The sequence below is a fragment of the Phoca vitulina genome, unplaced genomic scaffold, assembly GCF_004348235.1.
Source record: "Phoca vitulina isolate PV1807 unplaced genomic scaffold, GSC_HSeal_1.0 scaffold20, whole genome shotgun sequence".
In the NCBI taxonomy this organism is placed as follows: Eukaryota; Metazoa; Chordata; class Mammalia; order Carnivora; family Phocidae; genus Phoca; species Phoca vitulina.
In genome coordinates this window covers 30,065,279-30,086,775 of record NW_022589723.1, presented here as the reverse complement: position 1 = coordinate 30,086,775, position 21,497 = coordinate 30,065,279, and the positions used below count along the sequence as shown (strand labels likewise).

Below are 21,497 nucleotides of genomic sequence, written 5' to 3'. Positions count from 1 at the left end.
TCATGACCTGAGCCGAAGGCAGACGCTTAACGACTGAGCCACCCAGGCGCCCCTTTGGGGACTTTTGTAATGCCGTTGTACAGCTCATACCTTCCTGCCAACATATCTGATCATCTTGAGCTTCATGCAGTGCCAGTATTCTTCACTGAAAATAATCTGGTTTACCATAAAGAAAATGGGGAACTTAGCTCTGTGTTTTTGCAGGGGGAAGGTAAAGAGGGCTTATTTAATAATTACCTATCTTAAATCTTTCTGTGTTGGAGGCAGTTTCATGTTCAAGGAACAGGAAAAGCTGAAAAACCTAAGTTTAAATCAATCCTTTTAAAATAGATATTTTTATTCTTTTATATAAATAAAATTCCGCAGGTGTTGACTTCTCAAAAAAAGGTAAAAATAAACAGGTGAAACTAACTTTAATAATATATTTAATACAATTTAAAATACTTCAACATGTAGTCAGTATTTTTTTTTTTTGTTTGTTTGTTTGTTTTTTAAGGTTTTACTTATTTGCGAGAGAGAGAATGAGAGACAGAGAGCATGAGAGGGAGGAGGGTCAGAGGGAGAAGCAGACTCCCCGCCGAGCAGGGAGCCCGATGCGGGACTCGATCCCGGGACTCCAGGATCAGGACCTGAGCCGAAGGCAGTCGCTTAACCAACTGAGCCACCCAGGCGCCCCAACATGTAGTCAGTATTAAGAATAGTTATGAGAGGGGTGCCTGGCTGGCTCATTTGGTGGAGTGTGCGACTCTTGATCTCGGGGTTGTAAGTTCGAGCCCCACGTTGGGTGTAGAGACTACTCAAAAATAAAATCTTGAAAAAAAATTATGAGATATTTTATTTTTTTATTTTTTATTTTTTTTATTTTTTTTTATTTTTTTAAAGATTTTATTTATTTATTTGAGAGAGAGAGAATGAGAGACAGAGAGCATGAGAGGGAGGAGGGTCAGAGGGAGAAGCAGACTCCCCGCTGAGCAGGGAGCCCGATGCGGGACTCGATCCCGGGACTCCAGGATCATGACCTGAGCCGAAGGCAGTCGCTTAACCAACTGAGCCACCCAGGCGCCCAAGATATTTTATTTTTTTAATGGAGTATTTGAAATCTAGTGTGTATTTTACTCTTTTTTTTTTAAAGATTTTATTTATTTATTTGACAGAGAGAGAACAAGTAGGCAGAGAGGCAGGCAGAGGGAGAGGGAGAGGCAGGCTCCCCACTGAGCAGGGAGCTCGATGTGGGACTCTATCCCAGGACCCTGGGATCATGACCTGAGCCGAAGGAAGCCACTTAACCGGCTGAGCCAACCAGGCGCCCTGTATTTTACTCTTAAAGAACATCTCAGTTTGGACTAGCTACATTTTTAGTGTTCAGCAGCCACATGTGGCTTGTAGCTACTGTTATGGATGCTGCAGTTCTAGAATGTTTGTTGCCACTTGTTTCTAATACCAGAAAATCTGATGCAACTAACTTTTTATCAGTTGACCATTAACTAAAAAAATAAAATAAAATTCGGCATTAATGAAACAAACATAATACTTCCATACAATGGCTAGAGATCTCTGGGCCTTATGGGAAATGTCTAAGATGTGTTGTGGAAAAAGCAAGTTGTAAAACAATATATGAAATTTGGCCCCATTTTTATTTTCACACATATATGCAAAAAATATATATAAGAGGGATAACATACACATATGTTAGTATATGCAGAAGAAAAAAAAAGAAACAATGTAGAGTAGGGGAGGGCAAACACAACCAGTGGGACAAATCCCACCTTCTGCCTGTTTTTATAAATAAAGTTTTATTAGAACATAAGCACACTCATTTGTTTATATATTGTATATGTCTGCTTTCATGCTCCAGTGGCAGAGCTGAGTAGTTTCCACACAGACTGTATAGTCCACAAAGCCTAAAATATTTACTACTTGTCTTTTTATGTAAATACTTTGCATAACCTTGTTCTCAAGGAAGATATACTGAATTTCCCACTAGCCACATCCATGTGATGATGTCACTGGAAACTTGCACTTTTTAGGTAGTCTTTTTTAATATTCTAGGATTTTTTTTGTTTTTGTTTTTTTCCAATAAACATGCTTACTTTTTAATTAGGGGAAAATGCAAAGATTAAATAATTTTAAAAGGAAAATACCTCATAATCAGGCATATCTGGACAGTTTAATAGATTTGTGTTCCTAGAACACAGAGGTGCTCATTTGGACAGTGCTTCCTGTCGTCCATTGTGAGGGGTTGTCTTTAAAATTAGAATTGATTAGGGGCGCCTGGGTGGCTCAGTCGTTAAGTGTCTGCCTTCAGCTCGGGTCATGATCCCGGAGTCCTGGGATCGAGCCCCGCATCGGGCTCCCTGCTCGGCGGGAAGCCTGCTTCTCCCTCTCTCACTCCCCCTGCTTGTGTTCCTTCTCTCACTGTGTCGCTCTCTATCAAATAAATAAAATCTTTAAAAAAATAAAAAATAAAATAAAATAAAATTAGAATTGATTAGAGTCTCTGGCAGCACTTCTGGAAAATGCAATCTCCCTCTACTCCCTATAAACTTAGTTCTGCCAGCTTCCTTGACAGTGGATAGGGGACAGGCACGTGTACCATTTCCCTAATATTACATTAAGCTCTGGTGCTCCTCAGTACATCTGCCTCTTTCATTGTACCCCCAGTGTGTGTATACTCATAAAGGCTATGCTTTTTGCAAACCAAATCAGCCGTACTTTTCTAACACAACAGATGCCCACATATTTTCAAGTTGTCTCACTTCCCAAAGGTAATGTGATCAAACCATACTTACCTGCAGACACCACAACCCTGGAAGGGAATGCAGAGCACCAAGATGAGAAGAGTTTGCTCTGGTAAGGCACATGGACACTCCCATTTTAACCTGTTTAATAGGCAGACCCCCTGCCCCCATGGTTCCCATCCTGCCACTGTTTCCATAGATCTTCCACATATGGAAGATCTAAATTCAAGAAGGTAGTATATTTTTCTCTTTCAAAAAGATGACTCCAAAGTTGTTTAAATTAAAATATATAGGAAGTATCTAGAAAGCTCCAGGACCAAGCAAAGGCATGAGACTTAAGAATGACATTTAACTTTTAACTAATATTTACTTTGCTCAAATCTTTATAATTTTTTTTTTAAAGATTTTATTTATTTATTTGAGAGAGAGAGAATGAGAGAGAGCACATGAGAAGGGTTAGGGTCAGAGGGAGAAGCAGACTCCCTGCCGAGCAGGGAGCCCGATGTGGGACTCGATCCAGGGACTCCCGGATCATGACCTGAGCCGAAGGCAGTCGCTTAACCAACTGAGCCACCCAGGCGCCCCAAATCTTTATAATTTTTAATTACAGTTCTTGTTGAGGTCAGTAGTATTCCCATTTTATAGATAGGAAAGCTAAAGTATGGAACTACCACATATGTTAGTTGTGAGAAGTAGGATTGAAATGTTGATTATCAGCTGAAGTATTGCTTCCTTTGGTACATAACTCTCGTTTTTCTTCATGGTCATGTTTTGAAAAACGAGGTTTAGTAACTCAGATTTTTTACTTAAAATATTAAATTACTTATTAAAAGAGATGTTACCAATATTAAGGACTAAAGTTCAAAATAGCACTTCACCTTAATCTCTTTCAGTTTAGTCCTTTTAAGATGTGTATATTTTTTAAATATTTTATTTATTTATTTGACAGAGACAGCAAGAGAGGGAACACAAGCAAGGGGAGTGGGAGAGGGAGAAGCAGGCCTCCCGCGGAGCAGGGAGCCCAATGTGGGGCTCGATCCCAGGACCCCGAGATCATGACCTGAGCCGAAGGCCACCCAGGCGCCCCAGTCCTTTAAGATATTAATTACTTTGGTCTTATGTGATACAGCCAGAGGAATGTCAGATTAACTTTAATAGTGATTACAACAAAATAACTTTCAGCATTCCAGGTACACAAATAAGCTTATTTTTTAATGAAATTACACTAAAAATTCAGTACAAAGGGTATAAAAATGACACTGCTTAAAATACTAATAATTCATTACATTCATAAGGGTGTTTTGGTTTGTTTTTCTGTTGTTTTTTATGGATGGTGTTTTGTTGTTTTTTTTTTTTACAATTTTCTTCAACATCCTTGTATTTAACTGCCATAGTATTTATGAGGTAGACAGGACCAGGGTTGTGGGCCTGGTCTTACAGAACTAGAAACCAGGGCTCACAGAGGACGTTGGTGTGGAGTGAGGCCTGGAGTCCAGCTCTCTGGTCACCTACAGGAGCGTTTACTCCACTACACGTCTAGGCAGCAGTTCAGTGGTTTGACAGACTGTCCCTCCAGCCTCCAAAGTGGATGCTCTAAAGACCTAGATTAGTAGGGTATTTTTAGGTATAGTTAGGTTACAAGTTAGACACCTGGTGATTAGGTTCCCATTTGTGCCTGATTCATTTGAGACCAGGTACTCACTGATACAGACAAGATGTCCAGTCTGTAAAATGGAAATAACCTCTTCTTCCTTAGATTGCCCAAGGACACTGCTTATGGGCCAAGTGGCAATTCGTAGCAAAGAGAAATTAGAGAGCCTACAACATGTGAAACACTGTGGACAGGCGCCATGACCCAAAGTCATCAAGCAGGTGGCAGTGGTGACGCTTGCTGACTCCCGCTTTGTCTGTCTCAGTAGAGGCCAAGACATTTTCTTTAACATCTTGTCCATTCCTGAATTGTTCATTAAGAAACAATGATTTCTCCTCTAGCCCTTGTGCTGGCAGAATGAATTTACCAGCATGATCACCAGCATGCAGCCAGAATGTGCCCCAGGAAATAAATGTAAGCTGAGGAAGTTAACAGGACAGCATTAACATGAGGGACTGTGCTTCTCTACTCTGTAAACCTTCACTCCTCACATTTTGTTTTTGCTGTTTATTGCCCTTCTTATTTTGAAATTTTCAAATTTATGGAGAAGTTAGTGGTTGTGGTGGTGGTGGTAGTCAAATGAACCCGTGCGTATCCTTAACGTAGATGAATGATTATTAAGATTTTGCCACATGTCTTTCATTCTATGGTGATGGCATGGGGGGTGAGGGGGGAGTGTGTGCTAAAGTATTTGAAAGTAAATTGTAAACATCATTGCATGTTATCTCACAATACTTTAGTCAGTGTGTCCTAAGAACAAAACATTCTCTCATGTAATCAATACCATCGTCGATCTAAGAAATTGAATAATAATTCCATAATATCTCATCTGCAGTCCTTACCACATTTCCAGTTGTCCCCCAGATTAATTTTATAGGGTCCAGGACCTAATCGAGGTTTACATTTGCATTTAGTTCTTAGGCCCCTTTAGTTTCTTTCAATCTCTTAATCGCTTAATCTCTTTTAGTCTATAACACTTACCCCTGTGTTAAAAGGGGGGAAAAAAGTTTTTCAGAGAAGTTTTTTTTGAAGAGTCCAGGCTTGCTGTCCTATAGAAAGTCCCACATTTTGGGTTTGTCTGTTTTGTTTTTTTTTTTAATTTTCCATCATACTTATATTCAGATAAAACTTTTTTTTTTTGCAAGAATATTACATAGGTAGTGTTATATAATATTTATTATGTCCTGTCAGGAGATAAATAAGGTTGAGTGGTTCCATTAATGAGAGGTGCTAAATTTGATCACTAGCAGATCCCTTGGGTAAGTCCAAATTTAATGTTGTAGGTTTCTTTGACTAACCATACAGCATTGTTTCAATTTTTTTAAGCATGTATTATCAATAAGAATAATAAATATTTCTGGTTTAGAAATAATGGTCAGTAGAGACTGCTACTAACAGTGTTTACCTTGTGTGCCCTTTATTCTTTGAATAAATACCCCCAAAGAGCCCTTACTCTGAACATTTCCTCCTGCCTTTTTATGATTATGCTTGAAATTTTTTCCAATAAGCTGCTGGTGAGGAGCAGCTCTAGAGGGAGATAAGAATAAATATTTATGGAGGGAGAATAACAGCAGTATGAATACTTACTGAGCCATTTCCATATACCATGGCACTGGGCTAAACACTTTGTGTGGATTGTCTGCACAGGAACCCTATGAGGTGTAAGCAGCATTGTTTCCCCATTTTACTTAGGAAACTTAGGCACAGAAAGATTGAGGATCTTGCCCAAAGACCCACAGCAAGTAGGTGATGGAGCTAGGGTTCACCCCCAGGGCTGACTAACCTTGGAGCCCGTATCTTAGTTACTGTGTATGTGCTGCTACCGTATTGTGTGCCAGGTGTCATACCAGACACCACCTCGTACATTGGCTTGTGTAATCCTCACATCAACCTGTAAGAAACTGTCTCAAGTAGATGAAGTTACTTACCCAAGGGCATATGATATCGTTTATCCTATTTTGTGGTTCTCTCCCATGTTTCAGCCAAGGTCTTTAACAGCAGAGTGGTTTATCCAGCGGGGTCCCTTTTCCCACTTCCCAGCACCCACATAAGCAGGAATCATGTGCTGGAAATGAAACCAGGTGACAGAAGCAGCTGCACAAGCAAGAGAAGCCTGATCGGGTCCACATTAACCAGATGACAGGAGTGAGAGCCTTCAGTTACAATTCGGGGACCATCAGTGAGAAATGGGATGACAATGAACCTGAAATAAAGGTTGTTGAAATAAGACTGGTCTTCCAAGGGAAAGCGTTTCCTTACCGTCTGCCCTCTCACCAGAGAGGATGCGGCAGTCTTGTTGTTTGAGTAACTTCAAACCAATGGTCAAAGCCATGAAGAAATTTCTGAAGGAAAGTGTGATTGCTTATAGTTTCTGATGCCCACTATTGATTTCCTTTTTAGAATTTTTTTTCAATATCATCACTGAGTCTATTTATAATTCTAGCATAAGAAACTGAGAGAAGTGGAATGAAAGAGAGTACCATGACCTCTTTCACAGGCTTTTTGTGAAGATTAAATTCACACACATGCAGTGTAGCAGAGTGCTGACACAGAGTAGGGATTCAGTATGGAAGTTACTATTATATGATTACATCATTGCATTTTGTGTTCTCACATGATATGGTCCTGGGAACCTTACCAAATGAGGACATTTGGCCCCTCAGCTCAGGAAGACAAGCATTCCAGACATTGCCTGGTTAGTACCTAAGTCAGAGACTAGATCTCCCCTAGGGACCCTCTCTGGTGCTGGCAGGAGGCTCCTATTGCCATGGCATCTGTCACACTCCGTCTTTCTGTTCCAGGTGGTTAGCTCAACCAATGGAGAGCTGAATGTCGATGACCCCACGGGAGCCCACTCCAATGCACCAATCACAGCTCACGCCGAGGTGGAGGTAGTCGAGGAAGCTAAGTACGTTCATCTTTCGAGGGGGTTTTTGAGTCCTGGGTTGAAAAATCTTCTCTGTCTTTTCCTTTCTATGTGCTGCTCATCTCAGACTGGATTCCTCATGCTTGTGTCCTCAGCTTTCTTCCTTTGACCATTTTATTTTTTGCATGGTACCTTAAGGCTGCTTCTGCCCTTCTTTAGCTGTGATTTCTGGGAAGACCATCACATTTTTCTAGTCCACATGGGGCAAAAGCCCTAGTGAACTGAAAGAATCATGGTATAAGAGGTAAAACGGATAGTAGTCATGAGCCTCTTGGGTACCCTGAAGCTTCTTGCTCCCTGTGGGATACAAAGAAAAATCTGCTTATCATGGGCCATACTGAACAGCATTTGATTTCTGGTTCTTGGCTTAAGAACTCTGCATGTATAGTCCTGGAGCCAAGGGTTTTAGGGCCATTGTGTTCTCACTTAAATGATTCTGGACTCAGAGAGACTCTGATAAGTCAGGCAAGATAGTTTCTACACCTGTGAGAAAGAGTTTTGGGAGGAGAGGAAATCACCGTATCGGGGAGGGGTGAGTCCATTCCCTTTTCTGCTTCTCTTGCCTGTGAATGTGTTGCCCTATCCGTACCACCAGCCCTTGGGTGCTCTCTGCATGGCGTGTGGTTAAACTCTCAGCATATGGGGTAGAAGGGGGAAGGGCTACCAGTTCTGCTGCAACAGCAGCATTTCGATCACTTGTTTCCCTTTTTCCCCATCCCAAATTCCAATCCAGACTTAAACTCCAAGAAGACATGAGGTAGGGAGAGAGAAGTCCTTTACAAACCAGTAACTGCTGCCAAGCCTGATATGGATGACCTTTCTTATAAACCCTTTGAGAATATTCAGGCTATCCCAGTATCTTGTTCTCAGAAGCAGACAACGTACGAAGAGTGACACTGTGTCCCAGGTGCTCTCTTGGGCCCCCACATGGCCTCAGTACCCGCCAGAATGTGCTTACACCTCTGGGTGTGAGGTGGTGGGAGGCCAGTCAAGACCTGCATTCTTTCTTCCAGCTACACTTTGCATGCTTGTCTCCTGCCCATCTGTATGATAAGCTCACTTTGCTTCCAAGAGGTCCTTTCCTTAGAAAGCCAGGATTTGGGGATTCCTACCCAGGAGATAAAAAGCAACTCAAGGATGACTTGGACTCTCTCTTGTCAAGTTCCTGCTGACTGTAGGCAGCTTCAGATGTTCCTCTCCTGGTTTCTATAAGGCCCTGATAAGTAAGGAAGGCAGGGGGAGTTTTTAATGCTGGGAAGAGACCATTTTTAGTAAGGAAACATGCTCTCTATTCTCAGAGACTTTGGAGCTTTTAATGGTACTCACAGTTTTTCAGCTTCCGTGACAAAACTTCATTCTCCCAAATAAAGAGTATAGTACTCCTTATCCTCTGGGTTCTCAACCTTGGCTGCACTTTGGAATCACCTGGGGCATGTTAGAAGATATATATATCTGAATCCTGGCCCCAGAGATTCTGATTTTATCTGGGGTTATGGCCTGAGCATCAGGAAATTTTAGAGTTCAGATAATTCGAATGTGTGGCCAACGTTGGGAATCAGGGCTCAGGGCACTAAGCATGTTCTGGTTTAAACATTGTCTGGGCTTGAAAGATGATTGTACCCATTCCCACCCCACCTCGCTCCCAGTTCATGTTGTGGCTATTACTTTGAAGGCTAGGCATTTAGTTCTGGATTTCATAGTGTACTTTGAATACCAAGATTGAATGGGCTTTCATCTTATAGTATGTCCTATACAGGTTTATCTTTTGAACCCATTCTCTCACTTCGTTTTGGTAAATGTGTACACTGATTGTGTATGTGAGTGTGGTGTCTGTGTCCTGTGTGTAAAATATGGGGCTGTTCACACAAAGAGATTGCAATGTGGTGAATTCTGTTCTGGTATATTCTAAACTCTAGGACGTGAAGAGCATTTAAAGTCTCCCCATTTAGTGAAAAGGATACTGGGCCTCTTTGCCACTAGTTCCAGGTTTGGGCCTTCTGAAATGTGTGGAAACCAGAGGGGAGCAGTTGTATTTGCCCAAATGTCATCCAAAAGCTCAAAGCTCAGGGCATTTTGTGTGCTGATTCCCCTAGTGATTTCATGAGCTACCAATCCATCTTGCCCAGGGAACTGTCAGCACAGCCATGTGTATTTCTTCTTGGCCATCTCTGTGTTTTGGAGGGAGGGAGGGGTAGCCATGAATCCACCTGCTCTACCATTTTCATGGGGAGAAGTCACAGCTAGAGAAGCATGAGACGTCCCAAACAACCCCTCATTGCACGCAGCTGTGATGCCCTTTGTCCATGCAGCCTGCTTGTGGGAAAAAGAGGGCTGTTGCCTATGTTAAGATTCAACCAGGGACTGGGGAGATACATGAAACCTTCACTTCCAAGCTTTTGAAAAAGTTTAGGCTCCTCACCCAGCTTGTTTTGTGTAAAGGAGGAGAGAGATAACAGGGTCTTGGTTTTTGTTCTGTATACGAAACGAACATCTAACTGCCCTTTTCTTCTGCTTGGGACACATGTCCTTGTTTAAATATGATTGGAAGGGGGTGGTGAGGCAAGGCAGCTTTTTGGTTGATTTTTGTTATAGTAAAAATATAGTAAAAATAGGAGTTTTTGGTTATCCACTGACTTTAGCTATAACTTAGCAATTTCTCCTGGGAATTAACAAGAATGGGATGTAGGCCCTTCTCCGGGCAGTTTTACCTTAGTCCAGAGCAGTGACCCTTCTTGCTCTGCTTCAGCTCCTACTAAAATAAAGTGTTGCTGAAGCCTTCTCCCCCCTCTAGAGGAAGCAGTAACTACCAGCTGCTTTGGTCAGGCATGTCAGCTTTGTAGAAAGGCTAGCGACTTCTCTTTCTCTCAGAATGGTTAGGAGGTCAGCTTCGCATCGTACAGTAAGACTTCGTGTGGGAACCAAAATGGCTCACTTGGTGCTTGATTGAATTCTTACAGGCAGGATCGTTTCCTCTTTCTCCTGCTACCTTCCTGGAAGTTGCCCAGGAAAACCCACTCTGGGGCTCCCACCAACTCTTTCTGTTTTACCTTTCCCCTCACTGAGATATCCCGCTCCCTCCTGGATGCTTCTGTCAGGCGCCTGCCCCCTCCACCTTAGTGTGGGGGCCAAGTGGCCTGGGCATACTCACCCTACCTTGACAGAGGAAGAAACGAAACGCAGACACATACTGCATGTTTGCATGGCTCACAGGGAGTCGCTTCCGCCTCACCTCTGTGGACTAATCTCTCTCTCTTTCTCTCTTCCTTTCTGTGTTTTTCTCTTTACACACTCTGTAGCTGCCTGAAAATGCTCAACCTGTGGTGAGTCCCTCTCTCCAGTCCACATGCTAGGGGAGCGGACCAGACTAGGCTGGGATTGGCACAACCAAACAACATGCCTTAGGAACACTCAATGGCTTCCATACGCTGCCTTGTGTCATAACCACCCAGACTGGGGAACTAGATCCACAAGGTGGGGATGGGGCAGGCCTACACCCAGGAATTAATCTGTTCCTTCTTTCCTTTCAAACCCATCTCATCGCTGTCTCCTCCTGTTGAAACAATACCCCACAGTATCCAAAATTCCCTTTCTATGTTTAGCTGAGTGAATTGTCTCCCAAATTAATAGGCCAGAGATGATCAGACAGAGAGGGACAAGAGCAGGAGGACAAGGTTACTCTATCAGTTGTTTAGATTATCATTCACAATGCCAAGGGTAGTTGTTGCCAGATAAGCTCACATTCTGTGGCTTGGTCTCTCACCTGCAGATTGGCAGCTTTGGGAAAAATCCGTGACTTTTCTTTTTGATTCAGCTGGTTCTTTCATCTATAGAATGAGTCTCTCAAAAAGAGCTCCTTCTTGGGGGGAGAAATGGACATTTTGTTGTTGTTGTTTGGGGGGGTTTTTTTGTTTGTTTTTTGTTTATTGTCTTTTTTTTTTTTTTCCTGTCAGAGTACATTCAGTGGGTCAGGGGCTGACTCAGCTAATGAGTTATTGGAGCCTGTCTTTTCTGCTCCTGGTAAAGGTTCCTTGAGTGCATTCTTAGGAACAACAGGAGCTGCATGGGAGGGGAAGCCCTAGAGAATCCACGTTCAGTGAGGCACATTGTTGCTACAAGAAAGAGCCCCCTCGCCAGCTTGCTTCTCAGCTGCTGCCTGTGACCTTCCAGGTGCTTCTGAGCTAGTTGGTCTGTCGCAGTCTGGCATGAGAACTCCCCCACATCGTCTGCATGCATGGGGTCATGTTCTACATGGTGATAACAGCCTGCCGGACTCTATGATCACCTTGTTTCTGTTTGTCTTCAGGGACTGGGTTGGACACCAGTTTCTGAACCCCAGCGGTCTAAGCCAAGTTGCCTACAGGGTTTCCCCAGGGACAGGGCTATGTGGAAGATAACAAATGGGTTTTATGGAAATAGAATGTGTAGCCTTATGGTACTGAGGAGTACATTTGGCCTGTTTATCTAGTAAACATGTCTGTGTAAATCTGACATTGTCATAGTCTATATTTTCCTGTGAGATGTCAGTTGCATAATTCTGACTGCAAATACAGGGCCTGCTGTGTGCTCATCCAACTCTGCTTAGAACTCTAGGAGGTTCCCCTAGATTTTAGGTACCATCTAGCTTATGTACTCCAAAAAGCTTAGGTGCCATCTAGCTGTTGTAGAGCCAAGACATATATACTTGAAAGGACAAGTAGTTCTCCAGGACACTTGTTATTACCCCCCAAGAGGTCACTGTGGACAGGAATGGTCAAGAAAGGCTTCACAGATACGGTGGGGCTTGAGCCAGGTATCAGAGCAAGGGAAGAATGTAAAAGTACACTCAGGAAGAGAAGCATAGCAAAGGGATAGCTGAAGGGGAGAGGGCCAGGACGTAGCAAGAGAGCAGCATGGGCAAGGTAATGGCTCACAGCTCTGGGCGAAGAGCACGTGGTAGGGAGCTTACAGGTCTGGGCAAAGAGCACGTGGTGGCTTGTGAGTAGGGAGACTGGATTGATTCTGACTCCAGCATGTTAAGAACTTCTAGTCATCCAATCAAAGAATTGACTGGAAGAAAACCTACGACACAAGAAGGGTTCATCATCACTCACCTTCCTTCTCTTCGGAGAGTAAGACATCTGTATGGAGTTAGTCAGTGGGCTTGGTCTGGGGTGTGGGGCCTGTTTCCTCATGGCTGGAAGTATGAGAAGCTTCCGCTCCTGCTGAAGTGTTCCGTACTGTAACTAGCAAAAACTCCAGGCCTCGGAACCGCAGCTCCCACTCCCCTCCAGTCAGGCGAATTCGGCATGGCACATCAGGTTATGATGTGCTTGCAAGCAGACGTTAATTCTTAGGACTTGCCTTGAAGGAGGTAAAATAGTATAATTTGAAATGGACCAAAATAGTATTTCAGACTTCATTGTGATTGCTCTTATTAAAAACACAAAATTCTCATTTTAGTATCCTCCAAAAAAATAAAGAAGAAGAATAGAAATTGACTTAAATGTTAGTGATGTCTCTGAAAATCATGGTTAACAGGGAGCAGGTAACTCCATTGAAATACTGGTGCTCCCATGAGATTTAATTTGTCTTGTTTAATATTAATTTCAGAACTTTCAACTTGGAAATGTCCATTTTCTAAAACATATATAATAGAAAAAGACCATTTTCTTTTCCTTGAAGTCTTCTCCAGGGAGAAGACGATCTTAAACAATCAAAAGCATTGGTCATTTTTATTTAAAAGAATTTATTCAGTCTCCAAATACACATGCCACTTTGTTTAGTGACTGTATTCACACCCATTAATAGTATTTCATGGGGCACCTGGCTGGCTCAGTCAGAATGTGGTTCTTGATCATGGGGTCATGAGTTTGAGCCCTGTGTTGGGGGTAGAGATTACATAAATAAATAAACTTAAAAAAAAGTAGTATTTCACAAAAGTCATTGATATCATCAGAAAAATCTTTTTTAAGACCCCCTTAAGAAGGTCCTGTTTCCAAAATTTTCATGTTTGATACATCTTGATATAGTTAAAGGTTATCATTACCTGTATAAATGTCTGTTTCTACATTCTAAGAGACCTCCAAATTTTTAATAACCTGTCCATTGGGTGTCGAAATACCAAGGGGTCAGACTGAAAAAAGGAGAGAATCTTAGCTACAGTGGAGGCATGGGAAGTAAGCAGGAGTTTTTTATTTTCATTTTATTTTCATATGAATAGCCCTGGCATTAAGCCCAAAGGGATTTAAGCAAGAGAAGCAGAGACAGTTTTCTCTGAAAAGCTTTCCTTTCAAGGGTCAAGTTTGCAGCTTGACTCCCCTCCACCATCTAGCATCTTTGACTCCTCCACACCTTGTGGCGCTCACATCCTCATTTCCCACTTGCCAGCTTCCTGGGAAGGACCTCTCTCTTGCACCAGCCATGCCACGGCCCTCATCAGCCCTTCTTTACTTAGTCACTGCCTCAGCGAGAGCTGCTCCCCATTCCAGAGACAGGAGTAAGGAGGGGATGCTTGGGCTCAGGGCTGTTGCCCAGGGAGCAGCACGTGGAGGGCGGGTGAGGGGAGTAGGCCCTGACCGCCACCCTACACAAGGGCCAGTCCTCTAGCCCTGTCTGGCCCAGCAGCGGCAGTCTCAGTAGCTAAGCTGAGGACCCTGCAGCCATGCGCTTGCTGATGGTCAGCTCCTGGGCTTTGGCACCGGTCCCCTCCAAACCAAAAGTGGGCTGTGCCGATTTCAGTCAGGGGATCTGGGCTCACAGTTCTTACAAGATTCGGGGTTCCACCTGCCTGCTCGGGGTAGCTGGGTGGGGCTGGGGCTGGGGATGCGGGATGGAAAGAATCCTTAATCCTTCATTGGCGGCATCATGAGCTTCTGCTAGAATTCCAATCATATTTTGTGGGGGATTTGTTTGCCTCGGTTTAGCTCCATACCCGCCGGCTACTGAAGCAACATTCAGTCATTTTGCTCTCTGTCTCAAGGGGCCGGCAATGCAGGCTAGTCTTAGGCAGCTTTGAGGACCCCCCAGCCTTGGTTCTAGCTAGAGATGAGCTATGTGGGCTGAGTGGGAGACTGGGAAACAAGCCTTCTTCCTCCTCCTTCCAAAGATGCCTGTTTCGGCCCTGCCTAGCCTGCAGCCTTTTGATGATGAGGTTTGGTAGCTGCAGATTGAAATGAAGCAGTATTGCCTTTGGCTTTCCTGGCAGACACTGCCGACTGCTTCCAGTGTGTGCGCTGAAGCTGGGGGTGGCCCTGTGGGTGGGTGCCAGGGGGAAAGTCCACCCCCCGCCCCTAGCCCCCGCAGTCAGCAGAAGCAGGCAGCAGCTGTCCGAAGGTGCAGGCCTCCCGCACTGACTTGCCATGTTCCTTGTGCTCCAGGTGCTGTTGTTTCTTCAAGAGGAAAAGGAAGAAGACTGCCCAGCGCCACAAGTGACCAGTGCCTCCCAGGAGTCCTCAGGCCCTCGATTGCACCTGCAGCTCCTGCCATTTTTCATTGGAAGGGACTCCTCTGTGGGGGAGCGTGGAGATCCAAACCAAAAAGAAGAAAACAGAGGCCCCCAGAAGGAGCCAGTGTGGGCAGCCAGGGCCCGGGGGGTCAGTGGCCACCGCCGCCTGCCTAGAGCTCTGAGCAGGTCCCAGAGCGGCAGCCCGGCCACTGCTTGCCCCTGGAGCTGCCTGGTTGACTCTCCTTCCTATTGTTTACAGTGAAGGTGTCATTCACAAAAACTCAAGGACTACTATGCTCTTCCCTCGCGGTAGTTTACTCCTGGTTCTTGCCCCACCCTCAACGCTCTCCAGCATAAAAGCTAGTGCGTTAAAGGCTTTGTCTGCTGAAGGAACTCCAGAGGCTGGGGGTGTGGCCAAGAAGGCAGGGGGAAGATGGCAGGCCTGGGCGGGAGAAGAACCTTCTCCAACTACCAGGCGTGCCTGGCAGTAAGGCTCCCTCCTCCTCTGTGCCTGTGCAGCCTCCGTCCCCAGCTGGCCACGGGGTGCAGGTTCCTCCCTCCCTCCCTTCTTCCTGTGAAGTTACACTGTCGGACGCAAGCTGTGAGAAATCTGCAGTCTACTGTCCCCGAGTGTTGGCATTCTTCGCTCTCTTGACAAGCAAACTCTGTTCTCCAGACGGTAGTAGGACAATGCAAATTGTTCTGATCAAAGGAAAAAAAACTGACTTTATTGCACTTTTAGTTGTTTTTTGTTTTGTTTTGTTTTTTTAACAAAAAACACGGCAGATGCATATTGTGTCTGGTTATATCGGGAGTTTTACTTTTTTCTGTTTTGAGGGGGATGGGGCCACCCAAGCCATTCAGAGAGAACATGGGTCCAGAGGACATTCTCAGTGGAAAAAGTTGGGTGTGCAGCACCCAGAAGAGAAGAAGCCAAACTCTGTGTCATTCTGAGTAAACACTCAGGTTGGCAAGGAAACATACTTGAATTTTCCTTCATCTTCTCAGCTGCTGAAGAATGTCCCTCCCAGAGCCTCTTGACCTCATCAGCCTACAGTTTGGACTGCCTTGCTCTCCAGCACATGGGATAAGCCAGCCAAGCCAGACTGTGACCAGGAGAAGAAAATGTTTGACAAAAAAATTGGAAATAATCAGTTTCCTCCACTGCCAGGGACTTCCAACTAGATAGCCATGTGACTTCCTTAGTGACTTGGGGGACAAAATTCATGATGAAAGAGCCACCGCCATATTGCCACTAGTGGACAAGAAGAGGAGGAAAGTGAGCCTGCCTTCCAACTGCCAGAAGAACCTCAGGATTTGGCATCATAGGGCCAGTAAATAAAACCAGTGTGTACTGTCTGCCCCGGTAGCTGAGTGATGGCATTTGGTCTGGCCTGCCTTACCAGAAACCAAGCACCTGCAGATCTTCTCCCAGTAGGTCCACAGCAGCAGGCTCCGGACTGAGCACGTGGAGCTGTCGTGAACAGGAGGATAAGATTGGTTGGTGCTGGAAAATTCCAGGGGAAAGGATATTGAAATGAAAGGTCTGAAATTATTTTCTCAATTGGATGTAGACTCCTTCCAAATAAGATGGCCGCGTATTGAAAGCATGTTTTCCGCAGTCCACTATTTGCCTTCCCATGTGGGATAGTCACCTAACCTACTACCATGAAGGGTCTTGGTTCTTCATTCACTGCTTGGAAAGTCATCAATGTATGGAGTTATCTTACTGTGCTCAATTTTCATTTGAGCTCGGTGGCTTATGCAAACAGTGACCTCATTCCAGATGTGATAGAGGAGAAAGAATCACGTCAGGGAACAAGGCCTTGTGTCTGGGAGTAGAGAGAGCTAACCATGGAGGACCAGTGGCTGGTGACTGAGTCTGGTGGTTTTGGGAACAAAATCATTTGCCTCTGGCTTGAGGTAGTGGGCCATCTTTTGGACTGGAGGATGTGGGGATACTTTCTGGTAGTTGGCATGTCTTGACAAGTCCCTTGATGTATCTCACATGGAGCAGAAATAGCAGCAGTTGCATGGATCAGAGTTACTGGGCTTCAACTGTTCCATTGGGCCTTGGTTAGGAAGTATCACTTTACTGGCTTCAGGCCTGCTTAGCTCATGTGTAGATTGTAATATTTCATTTCTTTAAAAGAAATTTTCCTGTATACAAAACAGAGTGGCTGGGAGACACAGTGTCACATCCCTTTTCCACAAGGATTTTGAATATTGCTTCCTTGATCTTACCTAGTGGTTAAGGCACCATCATGGAAACTTATTTCTCAGTTGGCACTTGGGCAACTCAAACTTCCTTGTATAGAAACTTTAACTTCCTTATACCTTGTCTAGAAAAAGCCTTGTCTCTCAAAGGAGGGCAAGGGGAAATGGTGACAAAGCCTCTAGCATCCTGGCACTCCATACCCACTAAGTGCCTCCCCACCTCTGCTTCCACAAAAAAGCAAAGGCAGTGACCAGCTTGGCTCAGGGCAGGCCCCCCTGCAGCTGGGTTTGTGACTTTTTTTGGTCTTAAATGTTTTTAAAGGCTAGCTCTTGAGGGGTTTAAACCTAAGCAGTTATGGGGGGTCCTTCCTAATGCACTGTTCTTTCTCTGCCCCCCACAAATCTCTTTACTAGGTATTTGATTTTCATAACGAAAGGTCATGGTGATTCTTCCAAGGCCATTAGCACTCCAAGATGGTCCCAGACCCCTGAGAGATTCTATTGTGATCTTCCTGAAAATTAAAAAGTAAATAAAAAGACTACCTAAGGAATAATTTGGCCATCAGTACCATCCCCACCAGCACATCAGGGCCCCCCCTCAGGCCGCCTGCTCTAGGTGCTTAGCGCTGTGCCTCAGCCAGCCCCCCGAGGCTGGGCACTCCCTCCACCCACCAGCCACCCCAGTCCACTCACTGCAGTTTTTTGATCTTTCTCCATTTCACAACATGGTGCCTAGGGATCTTTTTCTTTGGGATTGATGCAATTGCTTATGAGTTAGCAGTAAGTACTAACAGCATCTGTTCATTTAAAAAAACCCTTAATATATGCCGCCAGGAGTTCTCCTGAGCCCTGCGCCCCTCTGGCATTGCATCCTGAGCAGATTGAGGCATAAACGGTCCTTCTCGTATACCAGAGGATGACGTGCGTCTGCGCAGTCAGGCCTTGTAAGGGTTGATCACTTGCCACACACACCCTGCCGTTTCCCAGGGATCTCACTCTGGACTCCTCTGCAAGGGAGGGCAGTGTTCCAGCAGCCGCTGTGCTCTTGTGACCGCCTTCATGAACATTCTGCTGCACTGGGTCTGTCTAGGAGTAAACAGGGTCTAAGGAGGTACAAGTCAAGGGACTAGGCTGCCCTCCAGTTAAAGCTCCAGTTCACTCTGGAATGCGGGGACAACAGGAGACGGCAGGATCCTGGGGTTTTCATAGTGGTGTTGATTTGCCTGTTTATGTCCATGAACTGCAGGTACAAAGAAACGGCCCTGCCGGCAGCCGAAGAGGGTCCATCGCCTCGATATCCCAACTTAGTTCACTGGAAGTGTGCACTGATGGTGCATATTCAGTGTTGATTCTCAATGTGAGTAACCATCTTTAAGGTCAGAAATACAGTGTTGGTAATGTCTGTCGGAGTGGTTACTAAAGACCATAGCCTTAACTTTTTTGTATGCAAAAGATAGAACTTATTCCCCCTCTCAGTGAGCAAGCATGGCCTGCGTTTCTCAAAAACTAGTACTTCCATGGCAGCCCAGAAAGCATCACAAAGGAACTTACTCTTCTGATGCATCTCTTCCGATTCCACCTGCCTCCTGTGTGTCCCAGTCACCTCTTCCATTTTCATATTTAAACCAGTTCTGCATCCCCAGTGAGTTGCCCTGACAATGTCGTCTCCAGTGTCAGCCGCATTAGGGCTGGAGTCCCTCAGATTGGGAGCTTGCAGCGCCATCCGGCCAACATTGCCTTTGCCAGTCCACTGCCGCCATCCCCGCCATTGCCCCGGGGTGCGCAGATGAGTCCCAGCAACCGTTAGGGAGCCAGCGTGACGAGGCACCCCGTCTGGATTGGCCATCTGAGCAACAGGCACTTGTCTCTGGGGTTCTCGCTTTTGCCAACTCCAGGCTTCCGGGAAAGCCCTGTCTAGAGATTGATGGCCAGGGACTCCCAGTCTTCCCTATGATGGGTCAGCAGGAATCGAAATGAGATTCCTATGGTTTTGTTGTCTTGTTTGGGGGAGGGGGGGGGAGGGGTGGCTTTGTTTCTGAATAAGAAAAAGAGGAAACCACGGCCCTTGTGAGGGTTTGCAGAGCTTTGAGCAGTTTTTAGCCACAAATAAAGAATCTTGGAAGTCTTCGATCAATTAAGCAGTCTTAAAAACATGTTTCTCATAACTCCTTTTGCAGGTGATTGAGTGCAAAAGAATAGGTTTCTCCATTGTATTCAAAATAGTAAGTAGGTTCCCTGGATATAGACAGTAGTATTTGACAGATTTCCTCAAAAAGCAACCAGGACGTCCACTCCAGTATTTGTAGATCAGCTTACAAAGGAAAAAGTGAACGTGTACTCTGTATGTTTTTAGTTTCGTTACCAAACTTGATGTTCTAAAGAAACCTCAGTTCTGTGGACAGAATTTCTTTTGTTACTTTCCTCTTTCTCCTCACAATCATATTTCCAGTGCCATCACCACCTTCAGAGTCTCAGAGCAGAGGGTTATCCATGGTAATAAGTGGGGGTGCCGTGCACTCATCCCAATAACACACACGAGAGGACGGCTGTCCCGACTGCCTCTTCCCTGCAAACCCCCTCTTTCAGGGCAGGTGAGACATTTTCAGTGTTCCTCTTCATGAGCTCCAGACCAAATCCCAGGCCAGCCCTTGCACCGAAAGCTTTTTTTTAAGAGGCTTGTCAATCTCTTAGGAATGTCTCAGGAGAGATGAGCCATTTCTTTGGGAGGAAATATATTTACAGATGGGTGTGTGTGGTTGCACTTGTATGCCTGTGTGTGTGTGCGTGTGTGTGCGCGCGCTCGGGCGCGTTCTCATCTGTGCATTTCACTTCCATAAAGACTCACAGCCCAGGCTGCTGGGACCACGTGTTACTGAATATTCTCAGAAGTAAACAAGTAACAAGTGAGCTTCTCAAATTAGTGTCACAGCAAGCTGGCTCTGGGAATGAGCCCCATTTATCGAGCAGAAGAGTAAACAGCAGAAAAGACAGAGATGAAACCAAAAATATAACCACCCCAATGGAAAATAATGTTGATTCATCAATTCCCATTGGATATATTACATGCTCTAATTTATTATATTTTTTTGTTTGTTTCTTTAATCTTTGCCCGTTGTACTTTTAAAAAGATGTTGGGATGTTGATTGCAATTTTTTTAAGACTAGATGATGTATAAATCAGCTGTGGAAATCAGTTTTAATTGCTGTGTGAATGTGTCTGATTATTGTTAAATGCCTTTTTTTTTTTTTATGTGATGTTGTTTCATAAACCCTGGCACTGGTCGCAAAGCTCAGCTGTGAAAAATGAAACTTGTAGTATTTTTAAACATGAATGTCAATTTCAAGTGTATTTGAAATGGTTCCTCCGGGAGAGAGATTTGTACACCATTAGGAGAAACTCCTCTGCAGAGGAAGTAGCCTTTTTTGGAAAAAATGGAAAATGGGTCTTGATATGTTATCTCAGAGTAGCCCATTTCCTAGGGCACCATGGAAAACACAAATGTGATCTTTAAGTATACCTCTTCCCCAATCTGGGGAAGAAAGGACTGTTTGCACCCTTTTTTGTATGTAAAATAAAATGTCTTACCTTTCTTGACTAATTTTCTTTGGTTAGTTGGTTGGTTTGTCTGGTTTTAATTTCCCCTGGTTCGTTTGTAACTAAGAATCTGGCTAGGATTAACTTTGATATGACTCAGGGCTCCAACGAATGAATATAATGCCTGATACTTTGGCATTCTTGCTTCATTCCTTTGGGTTGAACATTGCTGTCTCCTGTCAGTCACTTTAAATATTCCTGGCAGAACTTGGACATTGATGACTCACATACTGGTTCCTGTATCCCTGTGGTTCTTAGGTGGTAGAACATCGGGAAGTTAAGATCTACTCTGTGGAACAGCTTTGGAATAGCTTTGTAATTCTGCTCTACCAAATGAACGTCTATACAGATAGAGGATAAAACTATGATGTGCAATTATAAAATCACAAGTGTGTGTGTGTATATGTGTGTGTGTGTGTGTGTGTATATATATATATATATATATCCATAAAACAACTGTCAATCGGCATGATTGGCTGGTTCCAATTTTTTGTTACTACTCAATTACTACTTGATTTGTTTTTTTCACTGGTAGATAAGTAAGCAGAAGACATGTTTTAAGATCATCATGAGAGGAAAAACTTCACATTTAGAACATTTTATCCATCAAGCTTTCTTTTTTTTCCTTCCAAAAGTGGCGGGGGGTGGGGGGCTACAGAGGAGGCTGCTTTTATCCATTTTAGCATTAGCTCCTCATGTGGAGAAGGCTCCTTTGAAAACAGTTTGATGAACATTTTTCTCAGTGGTCATGGACAGCATCAGACCAGTCAATGGGGAAAGAGGCCTGACTGAAAAAATGGGGGGTGGGGGTATTGGAAGATCAACTTTGTCAGTGCAACAGTTTTACCTAGAAGAACCTTTACCAGATCAAGGTGGTCTGGATTGAGGTGTGAGGATTAGAAACAGCAAATGTCGTTTGTGTTTCTCTGAGACACCTGTGGAAGCTTT

General features: G+C 44.3%; 1 protein-coding gene across 13 annotated transcripts in view; it reads left to right on the top strand.

Annotated features, from left to right (window-relative positions):
- Positions 1-20,930, top strand: part of CSNK1G1 (casein kinase 1 gamma 1) — a 186,409-nt gene extending 165,479 nt beyond the window's left edge. For 5 of the 13 annotated variants that reach the window (XM_032418022.1, XM_032418023.1, XM_032418028.1 and 2 more), the window contains one exon: positions 7,191-10,006. In XM_032418022.1, coding sequence (XP_032273913.1) covers positions 7,191-7,424 — 234 coding nt within the window. In that variant the 3' untranslated portion in view covers positions 7,425-10,006. Of the gene's footprint in view, positions 1-7,190; positions 10,007-10,611; positions 10,636-14,670 lie in introns of those variants that run through there. The other 8 variants (XM_032418030.1, XM_032418025.1, XM_032418029.1 and 5 more) reach the window with 2 other exon arrangements.
- Positions 20,931-21,497: the final 567 nt, after the last annotated feature.